The following is a 25,139-nucleotide window of genomic DNA, read 5'->3' as shown; positions in this document are numbered from 1 at the left end:
CCTCTCTCTCTCTGCCTGCCTCTCTGCCTACTTGTGATCTCTGTCTGTCAATAAATAAATAAAATTAAAAAAAAAAAAGTCCTGATTTTGTGCTCCATTGCTCTGCCGCTTGCCGGGAGCCGGCCCTCCCCCCGCGGTCTATCTTCCGGTCGCTTTGGATTCACTTCTCCGCCAGTCCTACCTTTCAGAAAGTGGTTGATTTTCTGTTTCTAGAGTTGCTGTTCTTCTTCTCTTCGATCTCCCGTTGGATTTGTAGGTGATTGCAATCTTTAGATAAGCTATCTAGCTGATCTCCCGCTACCTGAAGTAGTCTCAGCCTGCTACTTCTCCACCATCTTGACTCCTCCCTCCCAGACTGTGCTTTTCTAAGGCTTCAGTTACTTTCATGTTGCTCTGCTTTGGAGAATATTGTGTCATTGTGTCCTTTGGTTTCTTTGTGTTAAAGGTAGGTGTGGTTGTTGAGAGTATAATGAATATGGGGGTCTGGGCACCTAACTCCTATGTGGAGATGACATTGTCCCCCCACCAGGATCATAAGGGCTGGGACGTGAGAACCCACAGTCAAGGGAAATCAAGGTGTCATATTGTTAACACCCACAGATGCAGTCCCTATGGATTCCCTGTCCAGGACTTGGTTGTTTTCAAGACCTAATCAGAGTTCCTTCTGTTCTTCTTAAACCTTCTGCCCTCAATGAGGTATTCAGGCAGCAGGAAAGATGCAGAGTATCTTGATCTCTTACATCCATGAATTTAAAGCAGGGATGTAAGAGAAGGGGGTGTGCTTGGTTTCATCTTCTTACGTTGAGCTCACTTACTTGTAATCACAGTGCAATAAAGTCTCTGTGATTGGAGCCTCCTTCTTTAGGAGGGAGCTAATAAAGGGCTGGAAAAGTGGACTTGGTGTGGGAACAGCTCCCACCATTCCCTGCAGTTGCGTTGTGTTAAGATGCATTTGCAAACTTATAATTCTGTTTACAGTCTTTGAACAAGTAAATAATTCTGCCTTGATAACTCCTAAATATGATGTTGGATCATGGATCATTATTATTTAATAACTTATTTTTCTTCTCTCTGTAATTGTGAAATGATTTATAAGAGTACTGGCATTTTTCTTCCTATTGTTGTATTGGCAATAAAGAGGTGTTTGGAATTCATTAATTTATTTTATAAGTATAGATTTCTTGGAAGAGTTTTTAAAATAAAGACTTTCAGAGAATCTGTGAAAAAGCTAGAAAGTCAAAGTGAAATCCAGAAGAGCCACTTGAAATTTTTAAATGTTTCATGTTGAAATCATGCAGACTTATAGAAAAGTTGTACAAAATAATACAGAATGTTTCCATATGCCCTTTATCCAGCTTCCCCTAGGTTAACATTTTGCATAATGATGATACAGTGAACAGTGGTTCGATATCATTACCATTTTTATTTTGGCTTTGCCATTTTTTCTAATAATGTCCTTTGTCTGGTTAAGGACCTGATCCAGGATCCCACATTGCATTTAGTTGTCGTGCCTCCTTAGTGTCTTCCAATCTGACAGTTCCTCCATTTTTCCTGGTCTTTTATGACTTTGACAGGTTTGAAGAGTACCAGTCAGTTATTTTGTAGAACGTCCTTCAATTTGGATTTGTTTGTTATTCGATGGTTAAATTAAGGTGTGGTACATTTTTGGCAACAATAGCAGAGAAGTGATATTGTGCCCTTGTCAGCACGTTGTACTGGGGTACATGATGTCGATAGGCATTAGTAATGGTGACGTTGACCTTGATTATGTGGGTCCCCTCGTCGTGAAGTTACTCCTTCTCCTTTTGAAATTAATCCATATCTTGAAAGACATACTGCCTTGAACTGAAGGGTACAGGAGAGCCCTAGTCAGCTGAGTGAGGTGTTGGGAACGGAAGCCCCACAGATCGGATGCTTACATGTGTTGCGTATGCATTTCAGACGAGAGCTGATGGGAGCCCAGGGCCTTCTCAACAGACCTCTGCATTCTCTTTCCTTCTCTAAGGGCATCAAGCCAAAGGAGATGATTAATGGGAAACACTAGAAAAGAAGGCCTCTTTTTGCCTGTATTACTCAGTGGTACGAATTGCTGAAGAGAAAAGAAACAACTCTAGATGAGAAAGCCAAGGAAATGGAAGCCGTGCATTATAAATGCAAATAACAAATTGCGGAGTTCTGTCCTTCTAGGCAAAAAGATCTAGAGGAGTAAGTTCAAATCTGAGGATACTGGGCTTTGTGGATTTTTTATACTTAACAAAAATTTTAACTCATTCTGGATTTACGGCAGGCCTTTCTTTCCTACATCCAAATTGCCTCGCTTGTCTGTTGTTAGAGCCTCTTTTGCTCTGAAAATAATGCTGTCTTGAATGAGAATTCCTTAATGTTGTGTTGTGCTTTCATCTGTAGTATAGCTCTCTCTTTTAAAAGATTTTATTTATTTATTTGACATAGGAAGAGACAAGAGAGCACAGCAGGGGGGAGTGGAAGAGGGAGAAGCAGGCTCTCTGCTGAGCAGGGAGCCCGATGTGGGACTCGATCCCAGGACCCTGGAATCATGACCTGAGCTGAAGACAGAGGCTTCACGGACTGAGCCCCCCAAGCGCCCCCATCCACAATATCTTTTGATCTCACAGCAGTCCTTTCCAGAACAGAACAGGCTGTCTTGCTACTCCGGGCCAGGAGGCCAGGAAATAGTCAGTGGCTTGGGGAGGTTAAGAGATGGCATAGGGAGTGGAGCATCATCGATCCCATGGTTAAGGGCTCCTTCCCCCATGTCATGCACCTGTGCTTTCAAGTGGTGGAAAAAGTAACTCCTGCAGACTTGTTGAACCAGCATCGCCTCTGTTCAGCCCTCCCCGACCTCACTGGTATGGAGTTAAGTGATTTCTTCTGCTCTCCATTCTCCTTGGATCTTGTGTGCCCCTGTGCTAACACTTACCACATTCTGTGGATTCTTTGCTCTTTTTACTGGCTCCCACTAGACCATGAGTCCCAGGAGGCTGGAACCACAGCTTTCCGCATGACTTTATCCTTGGGGCCTGGCACAGAGTAAGACATTAATACATTTCTCTGAAATGAGTGAATGAAATTTGTTTTGGAAGCGTTTTATTAAACCCTAACACTTAAAGAAGAGAAGGAATATAGTGACATTGTATTTAAATATATTTCAAGTCAAATTTCAGTCATGAGCGGAAAGAAATTACAAAACTGTCTTTTGTTAAATGATGTGAGAAGGGATTAAGAAGAATGGCAATAATTTAATATCTGACTACTTAAGAAAATGGTTTTCACTCACTGAAATTAAATTAAAAAAAAATCCAAGGAAGCGAAGACTAGCAGTCTTGGTGGTTTAAATAAAAATTTAAATATTTTCTTGAAAGGCAATACATTTAGTGAATCTCATGTTCTCGTTCCTGGTCATTCTCTTTTTTTTGTATTGCTACTTAGATCTCAGTCCCTTATGTGAATCTGAAAAGTAGTCATCAGATAATGACCTTGTAATTGATAGTTTTTGTAAGCTTAACTTTTTTTTTTATTCATTAGCTGATTCAAATTCAGCAGTTAGACAACCCAGGAATTGTATGCAGGCAACTGTCTTTAAATGGAGCTTTATCTCGACAAAACTCAACTAGGAAATGCACTGACAAGAGATGCTTATCTCTGTGGTCCAGACTTGGCTTCCTATTAATGCCAAATTCATACCACTTCAGAGAAATATTTTTTCCCTGCCAGCCCCTGTCTTCTTCCTTACTGTCTGTTTTCTTCTGTCAGATCTAGGTTCTAGTTTATGAACTTTGTCTACAATAAATGACATTGTTTCATAAACATTTTGAAACATGGAATCCCTTGATGCTAGGATCTAATGTTGAGTTTTAAAGACTTGCTGCTTCAGGAGAGGGTAGGAAGGTATGGAGAAGAAAGAACAAAAAAAAAGAAAAAAAAAGAAAAAAAAAGAAAAATTAAACAAAACAAAATAAAGCAACACCAAAAACCTGGAACTTTCTGTATTATGATTTGGTTTTCCCTAACCAAGTATAACCCCGGGGCCTTTTCTTGGAAGGAGGGTTTCCTACAAATACTCTTCCAACCTTAGTCCTGTGGGAGGACTTAGTTCACCCCACAGTGTTCTCTGTGCCTGGACAAATAACCAGCCGGTTCAGTGTAGAGACCCAGTAATTTTTACCTCTTAAAAACTCGAGAGATTGGGGCTCCTGGGTGGCTCAGTGAGTTAAGCCTCTGCCTTCGGCTCAGGTCGTGATCGTGGGGTCCTGGGATCGAGCCCCTCATCAGGCTCTCTGCTCAGCAGGGAGCCTGCTTCCCTCTCTCTCTCTGCCTGCCTCTCTGCCTACTTGTGATCTCTCGCTGTCAAATAAATAAATAAAATCTAAAAAAACAAAAAAAAAAAAACCCAAAAACAATACTCGTGAAATTTATGGGCTGCTGCCCAGATAATTTTAAAATATGGCAATGGAGCTGCATGTTCTCTGTGGTCTTTTGCTTTGGATAGCATGGAAGAATTTTAAGATTTCATTCTAAGTTATTCTAAGAAGTGTTTACGTGCTTTTAATAGTTTGTGTCATTGATTCATGCACTGTGATGCCCCTGGGCTTCGTAGAAGCCATGCAAATACTCCTCTAGCTTATTTAGGTAAACATTTTTAAATGTCTGGAAATATGCGGAGGTAGTATATATCATTATTGCTAGCTCTTCTTCCCTCTTCTTTCTTGTGGTACAGACTTACTTTCATGCAGCTGTGCTCCTCTTATCCTGGGTCACCTGCATCAGCCAAAAGTGCGTCATGGAGCCGGGAAAATAGAAAGACAAAGAAAGTCATTTGTTTGGGGGGGTGACGTGGAGGAAGATAAGAGAAATTGAAATTTAACCCAAAAATCATTAATGCTCTATATCTATACTAACATCCGTGGTTTTCAAAATAGATATAGAAAATAACATTTGTTTTTTGGCAAATTGTACGTGCACTAATAAGAAGCCCGTCCACAATCGTTATGTTCACTCTGTCAGCATGGATGCCTTGGTTATTAGTATTCATTAGATGACAGTATTGGGTCATTTAAGCGTCTGGCTAAAACAACTGACACGTAAAGACAAGAGATAGAAGTTAGTTTAAAAATGCCACTAATGGGGGGGCGCATGGGCAGCTCAGTCAGTTAAGCGTCAGTCTTCTACTCAGGTTATGATCCTAGGGTTCTGGAATCGAGTCCCTCATGGGGCTCCTTGCTCAGCGGGGAGCCTGTTTCTCCTTCAGTCTGCCGCTCTCCCCCCCCACCCCCCCGGTTGTGCTTTCTCATTCTGACAAATAAATAAATAAATAAGTCTTAAAAAAAAAAATTCTGTGGCTAGTATTGGCCCCAGAATTGTACTTAGGTCTCTAATAATTTACGTTCCTAGTAGTACTCAGCTGTGTTCAACAAGATGCTCCTTCTGTAACCTGCATTAGGATTGTTGAAATGATAGGTTCTTTTATATCACAAAAGAGGTGAGCTAATAGGAAAGATTATTTTTAAAGAATATTTTGATGAAGTTAAGGGATTAGTTGTATGGGATAGAAATATATAGAAATAGCAAATGGAAATGGAATATGTATGTGGAATTCAAATATGCCTGAAATAAAGCAGAGACCACAAGCTATTTTACCAACATTGAGCAAGCCCCTTGAGAACATGACTGCCAAGAATTTGTAGAGAACTTTAATACCCTTTAGCAGAAGGTGTACTTTGTATCAGAAAACATTGAGAGTTCTGGTTATATATTTTGAGAAAGGAAATAGTATCAAAAGGATATTTGTGGAAGTAGAGGGTAAAATTGTATTAGAGGAGAATCTTGAACAGAGAGGAAAGTGAAGAAGATGCTATCTTAGGGATCCAGGAATGAGCTCGACCCTGGGCCAGTGTTGTGTTTGTACACCTGAATGCGTACCAAAGGGGAAGACATCCCAAATGTGTTCACAGGAACAGAACACTGGGGACTGGGACTATGAATCACTAATGATTACGGCAAACGTGGAAAAAGGTGATTATTGAGAAAGGAGGATTAAAAAGACAGTGAGATTGTTTTTCACACCATTTAATTTTAGGCTTTGTTGTAATATCTGAATGGAATTATACTTTTGGATGCCAAGAATAAACAATTAATGTACTTCACAGTAAACGCCTTTTTATCTGTTTTTGCTAGACTATCAGGTCCTTGAAGTTCAGCATCCTGTGGGTTTTGCTCATGTCTCTATTTCCAGATCCTAGGACAGTGTAAGCCTGTTTGTGGCAGCCAGTCAATACATATTATTTGGATCAGTGAGAAGAGGGTGTGAAGACTGCAGGGTGGGGGAGGGAGTTTGATAGTTGACTGAAGATTCTCTATGGACCCTTGAAAGTACATTCACTTTGGCTGAATGGGGGCAAGAAAAGGAACATGGAAGACGACATGAGTGCTGAGAAAATCAGAAGTATTGTCAACAAACTTCTCTGTGAGTTCAGTTTTTTAAGGAGTGCCAGAACTGTGCTGGGATCATGGAAAATGGTGGAGGAGGTGTTGGTGAGGAAGTCGAGGAACTAACTTAGTTGAGCTAAACATTCTGTTGAGCAGAGGTCTAAAGAAAGTGTTAAAGTGAGAGTGAGTAAGAAAGTGAGCTCAGGACAAGGGTAATTGGATTTTTGTCAGAAAAAGATGGCCTTCGCTTGGTAGATTGGACAGAGGGGAGCAGATCGCGAGGATTAAGGCAAAGGCTTGCCAGGGACAGTAAACACATTGGAGAAGCTTATTAGCCATGAAAGGAGCTCAAGCAGCCTTTTGAGAATCTTAAAATTCTCATACTCTTCCTGTATTTTATGTTATAAAATAATAGCTTTTTGGAATATAATCATATTGCTATGCTATATTATATTCCTTTCTGTCCTGTATTTCCCACCCCTGAGATCCAGATGTATCTGGGGGGCAGAGAGGCTGTTGGTGTCTGTGTCAGCTACCTCTACTTCCACCAGGGAGTCGTTAGCTAGAAACTAGTGGAGAGGGTAACTGCAGTTGCCATGGGCACCTTTGCATTTTATCTTGTCCAAAGATGGGGGGTGGGGAGGAGGATGAGGAGAAGAGGCCCGATGGGACAGCAGGAAGGAAGAAATCAGAGTCACCGGGGGTGGGGAGGGGGGAAGTGAGCAAATGTCAATTTGTCACGGAACCAAATTATTTAGCTTTTAAGAAAGCAGTCATTATGTTGTTGTAATAACAGCCCTTTAGTGTGAGTTGTCAACAGACAGTAATAACTTTTAATGAGGCCTCTAAAATAAAACCTTTATGGTACCCATGTGTTTGGGTTACTGCGATCCATTATTCTAACCCTTATTTTACTTCCCTCTTACTTTGTGATTTATTATGTTTGAAGCCTCCGTGATTAATTCCTTAGGGAATGTATTTTAGTGCTTAAGCTATTATTTTAACTTTTAGCACTGCTAATTTAAGTTTGTTCCTATTTGCTAAATTTGAGATGAGAGGAATTTATTTTAACCATAAGAAATTGGAAGAACAGGGGGAGAAAGTGTTTCATTGTAGAATAACAAGGAGAGTAGCCAGTGACTGAGAAGTTGCCAGTTGCGTTGTGTTGACAAGTGTGATTTGTGGGAGTCCCTTAAGAATGTAACAGGGTCATAATCTGAACATAAAAATCATGCATCGTGTGGATGAAGGAGTAGCCTGGGAATGGAAGGGAATGGCTATTAGTATATATTGAAATTACTGCCTCAAAGAAACACAGGAGTCCTTACACTGTATGTGTTGAAATCATCTGCCCCTGAAAGCTAAAACCTGGCAGAAAAATCCCAGAAAAACCAGACAATAATTCCTTAAAGTGCCATCTCCTTTTTTGAATTGCTCATTATTGAATTATAGAAATAAGATATAAAGGGTGCTTTGTAGTAATATAAGCAATTGTCGCTGACTTGATGTGTTTCTGACAATTCTGCTGTAATTCCCGATACTTGTCATCCTGTGTCCGGTGTTTCTGAAGTGAGCTCCCGATTTCCTCAACTTATTCCCTTCTGTACTTCTGTGCTCTGTTTACTGCTGGTAGTCAATTGTGTCCTCCTTGGCTTTTCAGATAGCGAGTTTTGTCAACAAGTCAGGCATGGACATCTCAATCCTGCAGCGGTCCTTGGCCATTTTGGAGTCAATGGTGCTCAACAGCCATGATCTCTACCAGAAGGTGGCTCAGGAGATCACTATTGGCCAACTTATTCCACATCTTCAAGGGTAAGCCTTCAGTTGCCTCCTGTGTGTGTGTGTGGGCGGGGGGGGGGGGAGTGGTTCTGGTAGACAGCTGCCGTAAAGCCTTGGGAAGGGTTTTCGGTTGGTTTGATCAAATATGTAGAAAAGGAACCTTCATTTGGCATCTAACCACACCATGTACCATACCCATCCCCCACCACACTGATGGCATAGTGATTGACCCGCCGGTGGGGGGGTGGGATCCCAGGCCTGTTCTTGGTACCCTTCTGTCCCCAGTGCCTGGCTTTTCGTAGGCGATCACTTTTGATATCAGTAGAATTTTACTTTTAACATCATAGGACAGTTTGCTGTCCTAAGTTCTCAACAGCATCTTTCCTTTGTCATTAAAAATAGTGTTTTCTCTGCTATAATGAGTATTTTCATAGATAATTATGAATCTTTCAAGGTAGTCTTCCTTCTTAGGCTCAAGGTGATTACAGTGACCTTCTTTTGTCTTTTCTAATGCATGTGTTTTGTCTCCAGAGGCTTGAGCCGGAAGACAAGGCACTTAGCAGGCTGTGGGCTTCGGGGCTCTTTCCCTTCTCTCCACTCAGGCAATCAGTAAGGTTGTCCCTGAGAAGGACACCACTGTACAGTGCTTCTCATAAATTAAAGGATGTGGAGTTGCACGTGGGCAACAAGCCCCGTGAGGTGGCTTACACAAACAGGGAATTCATTGAAAGGATCCGGGGGGACTTTATAGACCCCAGGAACAACTTAAGTAGCCAAGCCTTGAGAAGGACAGAAAGTGTGGCCTCCTTGGAGCGGCCACAACAGGCCTTTCCTCTAGTGCATTGGTTGGCACCGGGGTGACTTGGCTCCCAGTAACTGCCATCCCTGGTCTCTCACGTTGCATTGACACGGTCTCAGGAGGAAATCTGATTGGCCTGGCTTGGGTTGGGGATGAGGTTGGGGATGTGTGGGAACAGTCAGTAGTTCTCCATGTACCAGAAACATTAGCTGTTGTGTTTATAAGGCAAACCTACTGAAGTGCGTTAGATGTTGCCTTCATTTGGGGGGTCGGGTGGGTGACCAGATTGTAAAATTTTAAGTCACACAAGCTGTGGATTGTGGCCTCAGGGAAAAGGAGCCCATGATCTAGAATGATGCTTTTGTGTGAAATCGCTCTCGAAATAATACTGGTTTCACATTTCCCTGAATGTGAAATGTTTAAGTTCTAAAGCCCGTGTCTTTTCTCTCAGTCTCGAGGGCATACTTGTGCGTTCACAGCGTGCTCTGCTAGAGTGCAGGGTTTCTAATCTGGCAAGTGCCGTGCTGAGGGTTTTATATACATTAACTAATTTTACCCTAAAAGCAGCGCCTTAAAATAAGTGTGTTCTTCCCCAGTGTTCCAGATGAGGAAACTGTTTTGGGGACACCCCCCTCCAACCTCGTGCAAGGCCACACAGCCGGCCTGCGGGGTACTGGGGTTTGGATTCCATCCTGCCCAAGGCTGTGTTCTACACTCGGCCTCTCCTGAGATGATCTCCGAATGTAGCTTACCGGCTGCTCCTTGTTTCTGCCTCGGGTCCTTCTTATTTACCATTTACCATGTGGCTTCCATGAAATTCTTGCTTCCTTTGGATTTCTGATTTCATTTCTGTGAAAAGCAGTTTTGCAAATTTCACAAATAAAAACTGATTCTTTTCGTTATTGAAAAAGTTTTTATTTGGAAGTAGATTTTTAGACTATGTACTAGCATTGCCATGGAGACAAAGCAGTTTCCTTTATAATAAGTCCAGGGGTGTAAGGATACCCAAGTCCAGTCCCAGATATACTTTATGCATCAGACAGAAAATCATAGCCCCCCTCCTCCCCAACCTCACAACCACACGTATAGCCCCTGGGTTCATGTATTTAAGCCTATTAGAGAAGAAGGGGCAAGCCGGCTGACTGCCCGGACTTACTGCGTGATCTCCGCTGAGCCGTGTATCGTCAAGCTAGTAATAGTAATGCTCACCCCTCCCCCCCATGGTGTGTCCTTCCTTATGATGGTTGAAATATGTTCTCACTCAGTTGCCAACTGCATTTTCTGGGCCATACCTTTCTCTCTCATCTTTTTTTTGTGGGGGAGATCATGACCTTTATCATGGTCTGACTCAGAGGTAGCCTATTCTGACTTTCTGTATTATTCCGGGTCTTTACAGGACAGATCAAGAAATCCAAACCTATACCATTGCAGTGATTAATGCACTATTTCTGAAGGCCCCCGATGAGAGAAGGCAGGTAAGTTGCATTTCTTTGGTCCTAAGACTATACGCAGGGCTGGCAAATTTGGGGGCAGAGAGTGCCCTCCGCTTCCCATCTTGGGGACTCCTTGGGCCTCCCCGCTGCCCGGCAGCTTGGCTGGCCAGCCTGGAGTCATTCACAGATCCAGTGGGAAGTAGGTGGAGATGCACAAGCCCTTGTCCTAGGAAGAATGCTAGGAATGTTCCAGAGGCAGAGCCCTTGCATCAAAGGTAACCCAACATAGGAGCTCGAAACATAAAAAGATGAAAACCTTTCTGCTTTGGGGGCAGCAGAGGTAGAAGCCCTGAGATCTTCTGTCATGCCATTGAATGCTCCCTAGGGAAGAGAGGTATTGTCCCTATTTTCCTAATGAAGACACTGATACCCCGAGAGGTCTCCCGCTTTGCCCACAGAAGTTAAGATTGCAAGGACAGGAGGAGGACCACACAGTTCGCTGCCCCTGGTTGAGATAATTATTCCTAAGTCAGGGAGGGTCTTTGCTCCATGATATTTCTGTTGTCCATATCTGTATGTGGGGAGGGGAGGGATCAACCCATTTCCCTTTCTCTGTGCACACAAGAGAAGGGAACCCCTTAAATGTACCCATGTGAAACCCATCCTTTGCTACTCTCTTTTGTCTGTGGTTCTGTGGTTCTTCTGCAATGAGGTAACGGATCCTTGTAGAGGGGGTGTAGAAGAAGTGGAATTTGGTGTGTCTTGGAATATAGCTTGTCCTTCAAAGTCCGTTCATTTTTTTTTTTTTTCCCCATCAACATAGCATACACCATGTACCTTGGTCACACAATTCACTTCATTTAAAAACTGGGTGGAAATATGAGATCTTCCAACCAGTAGAAAGTGTACTGGGAGCTCTGTGACAGTAACCACTAAATCGTTTTAGAAGAATTTAGAAGCTAGCATGCTACTGAACCCTGAACACTCGAGAATTCCTTTTTTTTGTTTGTTTGTTTTTTGTTTTGTTTTATTATATCATCGCCAAGGATTTTAAACCTCAGTGACTAAACGTAAGGGTTTCTGGTTTGTTTTCCATTCAGAATTGTTTGCTCATTCCTGGGGCTATGTCTGCACGAATGGAGTGACTTTATTGTTTCCTATGTACTGGGTTGTGTCTCCGTGGGAGCCAGGAGGTGCGGGCCCTCCCTAAGCCTTATGCTCCAGGCTGGATTTTTAAGTATGGTTTTGCAGGTCAAATCCTAGGTGGGTCTGTTCCTTTTTTTTTTTTTTTTTTTAAGATTTTTATTTATTTGTTTGACAGAGAGAGAGAGAGAGAATAAGCAGGCAAAGTGGCAGGCAGGGAGAGAGGGGGAAGCAGGCTCCTGCTGAGCAGAGAGCCTGATGCGGGGCTTGATCCCAGGACCTTGAGATCATGACCCGAGCTGAAGGCAGAGGCTTAACCCACTGAGCCACTAGGCACCCCGGGTCTGTTCTTTTTGTATCTAAATCTAAATGCTGGCCTCATGATAACTTCCAGCAGCCCAGCAAACTGCCTGACAGCAGGCTCATACGCTTGCACTCCTGACATAGCCCTGGAGAAGCTTGATCCTTCTTCTGCTGGTGGGACCAAGGACACCTGGCTGAACCAGTAGCTGTCATCTGGTCTGACCTCATGGGCTTTTTCTTTCGCCTATGAAGAACTTGGATTGGAGGAAACAAAAACTCATGCCCACCCCAGTTGCTATGATTTGGATCCCTGGATCTAGACATCAGTAAGATATGTACACTTTGCCTCTGCCTCTTACACCAAGAACTACTGTTAATCTACTGAATTAGTTTCTCATGACCATGGAGAAATTGAGAGCCAGATGCAATCTGTGCTGACTCCACAGTAACGATCCCCGTGAAACATAATGGCATATCAGTATAACATTAGGTTTGAATTCTGTGAATCACATTTTTTTAAAAAAGATTTTATTTATTTATTTGACAGAGAGAGATCACAGGTAGGCAGAGAGGCAGGCCGAGAGAGAGGAGGAAGCAGGCTCCCCGCTGAGGAGAGAGCCCAATGCAGGGCTCCATCCCAGGACCCCAGGATCATGACCTGAGCTGAAGGCAGAGGCTTTAACCCACTGAGCCGTGCAGGTGCCCCTCAAAATTTATTTTTTGAAAATTAGAAAATATCTAACGAGATGACACCGATTGGCAATCTATTGCTGTAAAGATAATAAATCACAAAGGATAGTCTAATAACATTGGATAATTTAGGAGAACAATCCAACTAAGAAAGATGGGTGTCTGTAATCATACAGCAGCATATCTAGACTCTAATTTAGCCTTTGAAATAAAAATAGCAACAACACAGAAAATTAACTTAAACTTTTTAAATTGTGTTGAATTAAAGATGAATCAGTGCCTATTGTTTGTCAAGACAAGGAGTATTTTGATTTTTAATTTAAAAAATATTTTTCAGTGAGTTAAGCGAGAGCTGGCTCTAAAAAACTGATTTCAAGTTCATACTGAAGAAAAGTTTGATGTTATTTTCTGAAGGTTAGTGGAACCTGCAAAGCAGAAGACCATGCTAACTGGGGGTGTCATGTGGCATATATCCTGTGTTGTTACCAGCTTTTCTTGTGGAAAATTAAACGTTCTGAATTTGGGGGGTAAAGAGGAAAATTTAGCAAAGCCTGCCATCCGTGATGATACTCGGAGAGTTTGCCTTGTGCCAAGCTCAGTGTTCAGTGCTTTGGGCCTTATTTCAATTTATTCTTCTATCACTGGAAAGTCTTATTTTGCCTCTTTTCAAAAGTGGAAATTGAGAGTCCGAGGGAGTAAGGAAGGGAAGGAGCCGCTCAGAGTCCCGCCTAGGCCTCGCTGTGCTCTGGGGAGCACCCCATGGTCCGGGAGGCGTCACCCAGAGAATTCTCTGGTATTTGCTGAGTGAAGAACTCCCTGGAGCCTGAAAGACACCAGGCCCGTTTTCTCACTCCAATTAGATTAAAACATAATCTAAACATTTATTTATTGGATTTACAGGAACAGCTTTGTTTATTTTTTTTAAAGCCTTAGGACATTGGATAAATTCCACTTCAGTGAAAAAATTTCATTTGTTTCAACTTCTCTTCCCGACTTTGGGCCAGGCAACATTGGTAGGACTCCATTTATCTGAGTTTTTCTTTATTTTTCAAAATGTATGAAATGAATTTGGATGGATGGATTTGAAACACCTTTCTGCTTTTACTGAAGAAAAATACCACCATGGCCAGATATTTTTACTTGGCGGGCAGGCTGGAGTGATAGTTCTGTTTTGCATTGACTCAATGGGCCTTACTGAGAGAGCATGGGGTTTGTAGAGGGTCGGATTGTTGAGGGCTGGGGTAGAACTTCCTGCTTTGCCAAGCTCCACTGGGGGCTTTCCAGTAAGGGGGGTGGAGCGGAACATCCTGCTTCCACACCTCCTGGATGTGGGACATTCTCCCTTTTTCTGCACAAATGAAGGGAAGGAGTGTTTGTTTTGCAGAGATGGGGCAAATGGATCCTTTCCCTCACAACTCCTTGCCATTATATTACTGTTCTCATGGCAAGCATGAGAATTTCTCTAATGTATTTATGATTTTCATAAGCATTATTAAAAAACCTTTTTGCAAGTTAAAAGATTTGGTGGTAAAATCAGAAAATACAAATTCAGAGGAGGAAGTTTGAAGGACTCCTCTAAGTGCATGCCCCAAGCAGAGAACCCTCACAGTGAGTCACATTGCGTGTCCCTGGTTTGTTCTGGCCAAAGACTCTTCTACCTACATAACTTTCTTCATGGTGTGGAATCATACTACTTGCACTGTTTAGCTGTTTTTTACTGTTTTTAAAACTAAACAAGATTTTGTGAATATCTTTCCATGTCACTATCCCTCTATCCATATTTATATCTATCTATACTTTTATATCATCTCGATGGTATAAAATATTCTCCATGGAGCGTCAAGTTTACTTAGACTGTTTTCTTTTTTTTTTTTTTCAAGATTTTATTTATTTGTCAGAGAGAGAGGAGAGCGAGCGAGCACAGGCAGACAGAATGGCAGGCAGAGGGAGAAGCAGGCTCCCCGCCAAGCAAGGAGCCTGATGTGGGACTCGATCCCAGGACGCTGGGATCATGACCTGAGCCGAAGGCAGCTGCTTAACCAACTGAGCCACCCAGGTGTCCCACTTAGACTGTTTTCTAATATTGAACACCAACAAATACATGATGTACACAAGGATTTTTCTATTTTCTCTCTGACCAAGCTTCTCTGTTCCTTAGGAGGGTAGTAGAAATTACTCTTTGATTTTCCACCAAACATTTACTGTCTGCTCTGTGTTAGACATAGTGCTCTGGGCACAGGAACACAAAGATGAAAAAGACAGTCTCTGTGCCCCTAAGGCAACCGTGGTCTTACAAAGAAGAGAAACAATGTCAAAGATAATTACAACAATTGCCGTACATATTGGAACTATATTGTCCCTTCTAACTTATTTTAAAATTCCAAAACTCAATAGGCTAAAATAGGCATGGAGAATATTTTTCTTTTTCTTTTCGTTTATGTGCCAGGCAGTAATTTCATTTTTTATAAAAGAAAATAAATGAAAAGATCCATAGGATCCTTTGGGCCCTTTGTTTTTCATTGGGTCCGGGAGAAAAAGTGGACCTTTCTATTTGCTTTCGGATGCAAGCCCCACTTTCTGGGGACCAGGGAAAGACAGGTTCCTTCCAGATTGCCATTTCCCGTGTTTCCGAATGTGTCATTGTCCTTGCTTTCCTGTTGTCAGCAGAGTGGAAGGTGTCTTGAAACACCTCACGGTATTTGTGCACTTTTCTCCCCCAGGCAGTGGGTGAGCAGGGGTGTTAACATCAAGTTGTAACCGCTAACAGAGTGCTCTGAATTTCCATCCCTTCTTCTCTCCTGCTTGCTTTCCCTTCTGTGGTGGCGATGGCACCCTTAGGTTGGTGTAGAGAGCAGTGTTGACATCCTTGATTGTCCTCTGACTGTAAGTCCCCACCTTCTGCTCCTGCCCCCACCTGCCTGCGTGTCCCCCCTCGCACTTCCCGCCTGCGTGTCTGGGCTCTCCTTGCTTCCTGCGAGTTTATTTTCACCGTGATTGAATTCATGGTTGTGGTTTCGAATCGTAGCCTAGTTTCTTCTCTACTCAGGAAGAGCAGCAACTCTAACTCTAAAATCCAGCCCTTCCCCACCAAAAGAACACTCCAAGTGCCTTCCTGAATATGAGCAGTATTTTTTCCACTAGCTTACAATGTTTGCACCAAGGTTGTACCCAACGTGATAATTTCAGCTTCATATCTATGGCTTGATATTTAGAAAGAGTATCTGTGAATCATTTCTTTTACTAAAGTCACCTGCAAATCCTCTGTGCTAGGCGGGCCAAAGCCTCAAATACAACTTACAGACATGAGTCTTAGCAATGTGGACTCTTGGAGTCCCTGCTCCATATTTGTCCCTTCCTAGAGCACCACACAGTTGACTTGTATAGACTATTTTCAAGCCCTGGGGTACCTACCACTCATGCTTTGGTTTTGCACAAATTAAGATGATGTGGCTCTTGGAAGACTTGGAGACTTAAAGGGATGGAGCTCCAACACTGGGGGCCTCCCTGGTGCAGGCGCATTTCCTAGTAAACCTCTCTGCACATGTATAGTCTAAGAAAAGCAGATGAGCCTTTTGAATAGAGAACCATTGCCTTTATCCAGAGTATTTGCTTTTTATTCCACGCTCACTTTTTCCTGGAAGGAGGAAATTCCTAAAAAAATGAGAAGTTTGCGGGTGCCAGATTTCCTTCCTTCGCTTTTGGACAAAGCTCTGTTGTCCAAACAGAATATTCAAAGAGCAATTTGAATACTTCTGCCTGCTGGAGTCTGTTCTTCCGTAAGAAATACTGCTGATATCCAGTTAGGTAGCACCCCCCAGGATAAAGTCATTTAAGGCCATGTTGAAATGTGTTTTTCTAACCTAAGGTTTTGTGTGGGTGTGTTTTTCGTCAACAGGAGATGGCGAATATTTTGGCTCAGAAGCAGCTGCGTTCCATCATTTTAACAGTGAGTACCCGTGCGGTGTGACCACCTTGTTGGGCAGGAATGGCTTGGGGCATTCATTTATCTCCCCTTGCGGCTTCAGTTTGTGGTTTGTTCTGTGACTTGCTTCTGTGACGAGCAGTAGTAACTAGCAAGGAGGAAGAAGCGTGCTTTTGGAATTGGAATGAACGAGGCTTTCCCACAGGAACGGTCTTATAGGATTGGAAGGAGGGGTGTCCGGAACTGCACTGGGAAGACATTCTGGCAGGAAGGAGTAGTAATCTCTCCCAATGGGCCAGGTTTATTACACTCACTGCCACTTTATATTTTAATTTTTTAAAGATTTTATTTATTTATTTATTTATTTATTTATTTATTTATTTATGTGAGAGAGAGAACATGAGGAAGAGAGAGAGAGCACAGGTGGGGGAGAAGCAGATTCTCTGCTGAGCAGGAAGCCAGGTGTGGGACTCAGTCCCAGGACCCTGGGATCATGACCTGAGCCGAAGGCAGATGCTTAATGGACTGAGCCACCCAGTCACCCTCCTCAACATCACCTTAGCTTTGCATTTAGGAAATCAGGGGCTCTATGACTTTAAAAAAATCCACTGCTGTGAGCTCACACTGCTTTTAATGAAGAAGCTAACTGGAGGCCTGTCAGACTCTGACAGATGCTCTGAAATTCTGACCATCACTTCCCTGGGCCCCTTTGCAAGAGACAGACAGAAAAGACATACATGGAACCCACTGGTTAACTGCCACGTGCAAATGACCTGAAACGTCAGTGGAAAAGAAGTCCAGCATTTTATGTGGTGAATGTTTAGAAATAAATCAAATGGCATGATTTCCTGAGGCCTTACCTGCTATTTGACTTTAACCAAAGACTGAAAGAAGCACGTGTGATTGATTCCCAGCTTACCAAAGAGGCAATTTCTGTTTCTGTGATTTCAAAGAGGAGTTCCACTAGCTTACAATCACACACACACACACACACACACACACACACACACATTCCAATACAGTGAGGCTGTTGAAAATTAAAAACCTTATGAGGGCAAACATAATAAATATTCTAGAATCCAAAGCCAATAGCAATGACTACAATTTGTCATCGAGTTTGATTTTGAACTTCCTGGCTGACAAGGATAAAAAGAAACATATGCGTGTAATTTTCGTTGTTTGATAAAAGAGGTACCCCGGTTCTTTGGGGATGATATACTTCTCCCCCTGGACCTGGGCTATGAAGTGGGTGTTGATAGAGCATTCGGATAGGTTCTTGGTCCAAGAATGGTTTGGTAGAAGTTGCAGGAGGATTCATAACACGGTTAATCTTTATCGTGGTTCTTAGTGCGAGCAGAAAGCGCAGTATTAGAGAGTGGTTCAGTGAAGATATCTGTGGGACAGGAGGAGGGTGGAAAGACAAAAGGTGAGAGATGTTACATTAAGGTCCTAGCCTGCTGTTCTTACCTGGGTGTGGCAGTTGGAGTTGGAATGCCTGGAGATGGGCCAGGTGGAATGACTGTAGCCCCCGTGCCTAGAAGATCAGTTGGCTTCCGTGGGACTTCTCCTATGAGACTTCAATGGCTGGAAGTTCCAGGCTGCTATCCTCAGGCAGAAACTTGGAGTGAAGATACTTTTGAGTTGCTAATAAAATAGCTGGCCTATACACCTTGGATACGAAACATATACTCTGAATTAAAATTCTGTTCTGAAATTGGGAGGATATGGCCTTTCATGCCATTCCCCATCTCACCGCTGAGCTTCCCACCCCCATCAGCCCCGTTACCTTGGTTCAGTGACTTTTTTCCGTTTCTCATTCTTCTCCCCACCCCTCCTCCTCCTTTTTTTTTTTTTTAAAGATTTATTTATTTATTTATCTGACAGACAGAGATCACAAGTAGGCAGAGAGGCAGGCAGAGAGAGAGGAAGGGAAGCAGGCTCCTTGCTAAGCAGAGAGCCCGATGTGGGGCTCCATCCCAGGACTCTGGGATCATGACCTGAGCCAAAGGCAGAGGCTTTAACCCACTGAGCCACCCAGGTCCCCCCTCCCCTTCTCCTTCTTTAACTGGCTCTTTTGACATAGTACTCAGAGCCGGGGTGTGGAGTCCAAGTGCATGCTGGCTTTGGGACACCTCAAGAAAGTTCTTTTAGACGGCAGGACATGGTTGGGTATAGCACATTCAAACTATCACATTGACCCCGTCCTTTGGTGTTTTTAAGGCAAAACCTTGTTCTCTGCTAGAGGAGACGTATGTTAGGCCAAGTGTTCAGTCTCCTTTCTAACCTCGCTCCAGTTGGGGGAAAGGCCCCCATGTCTAGTCTCCTGCCATTTCTTTTCCATTTGTTCCATTTTGGTTCTGTTTCTAAGGAGAAGGGTCATTTTGTTTTTCATTTAATTGTTAGCAGGAGAGCAAAGTTGTGCACATGAATTAGCTCATTGCCTGTGGTGGTGGTGTTCTCTGGATAGTTGCCACGGTGAATGAACTGCAGGCCTGATTCATACTTTGCTTTCTTTTGTGTTGCTTCTAAAACATTTCTCCACCTAGAAGCTGGATCACCTGTTGGAGACAGTTATAGGGTAAGAGGATGGCAAAGTTGCTTACCACACGTACACACGATTTGTTCCTCTGCTGCGTGCAAGGAAGGCTTCCGTTGTAGAAATCCACAGCTCTCTTCAGGATGCTCTCACGTCAGGCACATTTTTTTGGTTTATAGAGCTGCAGTCACCCATGTATTTCCAGTGCCTTTCTTCTGCTCCCTGCTGCACAGAGCAGGTCTTTACCTGGATTCTGGCCTAACCATCAGGAACTTTATTGGGCCCTGGAATATAAAGAAAAGCTCCAAGATCACCGACATCCTCACCTTTCTTCTGAAGGGTGGTCCCATAGACCTACATTTCCCGGGCCTCCAAGTGAAGACTTCTGGGGTTCTTCTTGGCATAATGACAGGGGTTAATTGTTGCTGGCTTTTTCTTCCTTTAAAAAAAAAAAATCATTATTTCTGAACTATCTCCCCAGCATGTCATCCGAGCTCAGAGAGCCATCAACAATGAAATGGCACACCAGCTGTACGTGCTTCAGGTGCTTACCTTTAACCTTCTGGAAGACAGGATGATGACCAAGATGGACCCCCAGGACCAGGTGAGTGCCAACAAGACAGCAGCAAAAGCACACAGGGGAGAGAAAGTGGTTATTAAAGATCTTTTATTGGACTACTACCAAACCAGGAATTTGTAGATGATGATATTGTTTTATTATCATATATATTATCATATATTACATATATATATATTTAAGATTTTTAAAAAAATTTATTTGAGAAACAGCAGGGCAAGGGGCAGAGGGAGAAGCAGACTCTCCACTGATTAGGGAGCTTCTTTCAAGGCCTGATCCCTGGATCCTGAGATCATGACCTGAGCTGAAGTCAGACCCTTAATGGACGCACCCCAGAACTTGGTGGGGGTGGATGTGTTTAAAATTTAGGTGAACTTGGGCTCAGAGAACAAAGCAGATGGGATTATTTCATCATACATCAAATACATGCATATTTTTCCTTTGTTGGATAAGAAAGCCTAATGTCACATGGTCATTAATCTTGGCCTTTGGTCCCAATACCTGTGATGGTAATGGCTTTGGAGTCAAGTTCCCAGACAGCTCGGGCCATTTGGTTGCCCTGTGTGATCCTGATACAGCTGGAGGAATTAATTTCCATTCTCCAGTGCTCAGTGCCGAGAAGGGGGTGGGGGGCGGTTCCTAGGTTACACCTGATTCCTGGGCTTGCGTTTGTGTCAGTTGGCTATTTGTTTTAATTCTCTGTAGGCCTCTGGTGGTTGTGTGTGAAAGGTTACGCCTCCATCCAAAAGGCTTTAGGGGAACTTTACTGTATGAGGACAGACTGAGAGGAAACAGCTGGGGGCCCTGCCGTAACCCATTTTCAACTTAAGCAGTGCTGCAGCTTTGGAAAGGAAAACACTCATTACTGGCACGTGAGGGCCTGATCTATCGCAGATGTGAGCCCCACATGGGGAGCGTATAACTGCCGCAGCCCTTCATCCATGGCACGAGGCCACGCGATTAAGAATGATGGAGAGGCTTGGAGAGGCTGTTCAACGTGCCCCCGACTTTTGGCAAGGCCAAGTGTAATCATCCCAGAGAGAGGAGACTGTTAGCTTACCACTTCTAGTGACGGAAGGCCTTGCATCTTAATGTGGAACGGCCCTCCCCATTTGGAAATGCTTCCTTCTATTTATTGAAAACATATATACATATATATATATATTTTTTTTCTTATTGTGGTAAAATAGACGTAGCCAAATATTTACCATTGTAGCCATTTTTTAAGGGTTTGTTTCCATGTAGTCACTTCTTAGTGGTGGTAGAGATCCCTTGTCACTTGAACGCTGTTTGTAAAACCTGCACGTGCCTCTCACTTTGGCTCGACCAGTGTGGAAATCCCCAGACCCAAGACTTCCATCATATTTTGAACTTCTAGGTAATTGACCGAAGTATTCCAAACGACTTGGCCGTGAGGATAATCGTGGGATGAATCCGGGGCTGGCCAGCAGGGAGAGTGGCGGGGGAACGATGCGGAGCCTTAACTTGGGACATCCGTTGCCTTTCATCTGTTTTCCTTCGGCCTAAAAGCAGTGATTCGTTTAGATCCTGGGGAAAGAGGGAGTATCTGTAATGTCATACAATGAAAGCAGCTCTTCCCTCCTCTCTTTTTTCTCCCGAACGCCTTCAGGCTCAGAGGGACATCATATTTGAACTTCGAAGAATCGCTTTTGATGCAGAGTCTGAACCTAATAACAGCAGTGGCAGCATGGAGAAACGCAAGTCCATGTACACCCGGGATTATAAAAAACTTGGCTTCATTGTAAGTAAGCTATCTCCAGTAAGCGCTCTCCTTCCAACATCAGGGGTCTGACCTCAGCCGCAGAAACCGATGTCTCCTCCGAGCGTGTGGTCCTCTAGCGCCTCGCGGAATAGTTTCCACATTTTCCAGATGTTTAGCTGGTTTCAGCAGGACCCCGTGAAAATCTCTTCTGGCTGCAGTGCAGCGGAATAGCTTGCCTAAGTGTGACTAATACGGAGTTTGTTTATTCAGTTCTGATTAAGTGTAGTGAGCCCGGAATGCATGTAGATTTCATTAACTCTGCATCACAAGATGTTTCAGGTTCTATTGGAAATAAATGGGCGATGGCAACTGCGGGATAGATGTTATTATTGGGTTACTGTTTGGATCACTGACATACATGGATTTCCTATCAAAATCAAATTGAGGGTCTCCTGAAATGTAGTCACAATGAGATTTACTCAATTTGTCCTTTCCTGAAAGTTTTTGTCTTGTTACGGACGTTAGTAAGACAGCTCCTCGATTTCCTTTTTTTCAGTTTGCAAATCAGAACACTGCTTGTCCTGAACGTAATCGGTTGTTTTGTTTCTACTTGGGTTCCGTTCTGGCCTTTATCACCGTGACATTTCTCCCGTGACTTTGAGCTAATGAATGTCAACATCTGAGGGTGTAAAATTAGGTTTCCATTTTGGCTGGCATCTTAAGTGGCCAAAAATGAGATTTTGGCTTCAGTGATTAGAAATCATTAGGCATTACTTCTTTATCATTGCAAATAAACACTCTTCTGTAGTACACACACACACACACACACACACACACACATATATTAATCTTTATGTATATACGTATCACGCTTTGTATGTTATTTGGGAAACCCTGTCTTTCATGGGGATCGTCTTTGGAAATGTTTCCATGTTAACATGTATTGTTTCCCATTACTGAGGAATTTTTCATTTTTTGGGATGGACTACAGTGTATGTAACCAAACCCTCTTGCTGAGTAATTCAGTCTTTGAAAGTTACTATAAGTCTGAAATTGACATCTTTGCCGCCCAGTATTTATATGTATCCATGATCATGTTATTAGGATAAATTTGTGGCATTTATTTTTTAAGGTTGTTGATATTTACCAATTTGTTTTCCACACTGAGTCATTTCCACTTTAGCCCAGTGAATCAGAGTGGCTATTTTTTTTAATCTATTCAATGTTTCCTAAAGTTAAAAAAAATCTGATTATTTATTGTTTTTATGTAGATAGTCTTAATATGTCTTTTCTAATAAGAATACTTGTCAAATGTATTCTGCTTTGCAACTTACTTTATAGAGGTACTGTGATATCATTCTTATATCAACATATCTTGTATTTTGACATTCCATTTAAATTTTTTAGTAGAATCTATTTTTTGAAAAATTTTAGCAGGAAGTGTCATGGCCAAGAGGCCAGGTGAGAGCTCCCTGTACTTGAAGTGTATTGGTGGTCAAGGCTAACAGGTGGTCCCCGCCCTGCTGTCACCCACCTGTGTGTTAGCAGTTATTGGGGATATAGCTGAGGAGTGTGCTCGCGGCTCACGTCCTACCTCCCCACCCAGTATTTTTTCCAGGTTTTACTTTTGTGTCTTGAATGAGACCTGTCCAAATCACTTGGGAAGCTTTGCAAAATCACCCAATCTCTCTTGCCATCCAGTCATATCAAAATGACCTGGGAAGAGATCAAGGCATGTGTATTTCAAAATGCTCCCAATTGATTCTGATACTCCGTCCCAGTGGAGAGCGTGGGTATAGGCTATGCTTGAGTTACTCCCATTTCATTGTCTTCCTCCGCTACCATCTGGATTTCCGGTGCATTTGAACTATGTAGAAAACACAGAACTCTGGTTCTTGATCCATAGTGCCCCCAGGACTCACTGTGTCTTTCTGCCCCATGTCCTAGTCGGGGACGATTGGATCCCCAAATGCACAGTGTCATTTCTCCTTCTGGCTGTGTGCCTGAAGGATGGAGGGGAGAGGGGAGATTGGGGGAAGAACACTTGCTGGGATTCAGATTATTACAGGTTCCTGGGATTATTACAGATCTCTAGGAATGGTATATGTAATGGGTGTGGGAGGTATGAAACATCTCCCTTTTTATTTTCATGTTCTAGGTGAAGTCATCAGAATATTTCATGAGCCAAAGTCGGAGTGATTTTTCTCAGGGTAGCTCCATCTGTGTTAACGTGGTGTTCATTTCTTCCACAGCTGACTAATAGAGCGTATCTCCGTCTTAGTTTTCAGTGTCTGCTGAGCGTTCTGCTTCAAGTAGTTTAGGAAGAACAATGTATTTTTTAACTGAAAGCTAATTTGATGTGGTTTTAAGGCTTTAGCTCTTATATGGCCTCCTTTCAAAGGACTTGAAAAGTCATTTTAGGAAAAGCAAAGACCTGGAACCTAGAATAACCAAAAAGAGAGTGTTGGTTTCCTTTATTTTTCCATGGTTCTTTTTTTAGTTTTCTAAAAAACTAAAAAGTTTTAGTCCTTCCCCTGAAATTTCTTCCAAGCCGTGAGCTTGCATCAGAAGAGTTGAGAAATTGGAAAGACCAGTTAGTAATGATTTCTAATGGTGGAAAATTTCCTACAGCCTTGAGGAGCAGAGATACTCACTTTTGAATGCCCAGTCAGCCCGAAACAGACAAGCCTTGGGGAATGGAATCACGTGCTTGTCGCGCCACCTAGAGACCATCGTGCAAAAATGCTGGAAGCCGGCCTTAAAGTCTCTAGATGTTGTAAGCTGCCCGGATGCAGAATTCTCTTTGCGCTTCTGAAAGAGGAATAATCTTGCCTATTCCTTTAATGAACTCCTTCCTGTTGCCTCCTTTAGGAGCAATTGAGGTTTGGATAATCTTTTGGATCTCGTTGAAAAGAAGTTTAATTCATAAGGTGAAGATTGTTCTTTCTCATTTCCCGTCTTCCAAGTAGGCAGTGCCCAGGAGATGTTCAATGACAGGTTTTTGGAGTCGAGTAGGCCTAGATTTTAATTCTGTCTTTCCTGGTTACCGGCCGTTGGACCAGCCAGCCAGTTGTTGAACCTGTTTGGGCAGCAGTTCCTCAGTTGTGCAGCTGTTTGTCTATTTTAAGGTCTTTGGGATGTCATTAAAGATCATCTGATAGTGCTTCCCTTCCTTGCTTTTTGGAGAAAACATATCATGGAAATCACAGGCAACCTCTTCAGTTTTCCAAAGTAGAAGGGGCAGTTGCTCCAACAAGGCAAGCAGAACAGTTGTTAAAGGATAATAAACCACAACACCTTTGAGAAGGCAGAAGGCCTTACATTCCTTCCCAGCACAGCCTCCCGACAGAGCAGATTCTTCTGATGAAATAATTCTGAAATCTCAATTTAAAGCGGCTAAATGGTGTATTACGGTTTGTCATAACACAGAAAAGCACCTGCTTCTAAAACAAAGCTTCTTAATCTTCTAAGATCTCTCAGTTAATGATTCTCTAGTTGCAGAACGGACTTGCAGGTACCCAGGCGGGAGGAGGGGTCTGGGTGATCTGGGATGATGCTGTTCTTATTAGAAATAAGAGGGTGAGGACGCAGGTAGTTCTCAAGGCACTGGAAGGCAGATTCCCTTATTTAGAATACTTTATTTTGAAAACTGGGGAAATACCTGAATACAAACTGTACCTTGCTGATTATAATGACCAAGAACTGTGCAAAATGGTTTTCATACTCTGAAGAGTTGCATTCCTGGCCAGAGACCCTTCAGAGGTTGTCTTGATGTCAGATTAGTAGCTTC

General features: G+C 42.9%; 1 protein-coding gene across 7 annotated transcripts in view; it reads left to right on the top strand.

Moving 5' to 3' along the window:
• ELMO1 (engulfment and cell motility 1) overlaps positions 1–25,139 on the top strand; it is a 545,585-nt gene that overhangs the window by 192,236 nt on the left and 328,210 nt on the right. For all 7 annotated transcript variants that reach the window (XM_047695461.1, XM_047695463.1, XM_047695459.1 and 4 more), the window contains 5 exons: positions 8,105–8,256; positions 10,419–10,497; positions 16,487–16,537; positions 19,531–19,653; positions 21,257–21,388. In XM_047695461.1, coding sequence (XP_047551417.1) covers positions 8,105–8,256; positions 10,419–10,497; positions 16,487–16,537; positions 19,531–19,653; positions 21,257–21,388 — 537 coding nt within the window. The remainder of the gene's footprint in view (positions 1–8,104; positions 8,257–10,418; positions 10,498–16,486; positions 16,538–19,530; positions 19,654–21,256; positions 21,389–25,139) is intronic.

The sequence above is a fragment of the Lutra lutra genome, chromosome 11, assembly GCF_902655055.1.
Source record: "Lutra lutra chromosome 11, mLutLut1.2, whole genome shotgun sequence".
In the NCBI taxonomy this organism is placed as follows: Eukaryota; Metazoa; Chordata; class Mammalia; order Carnivora; family Mustelidae; genus Lutra; species Lutra lutra.
Note: the sequence above shows the minus strand (reverse complement) of the source record. Positions and strands in the feature narration are given on the sequence as shown.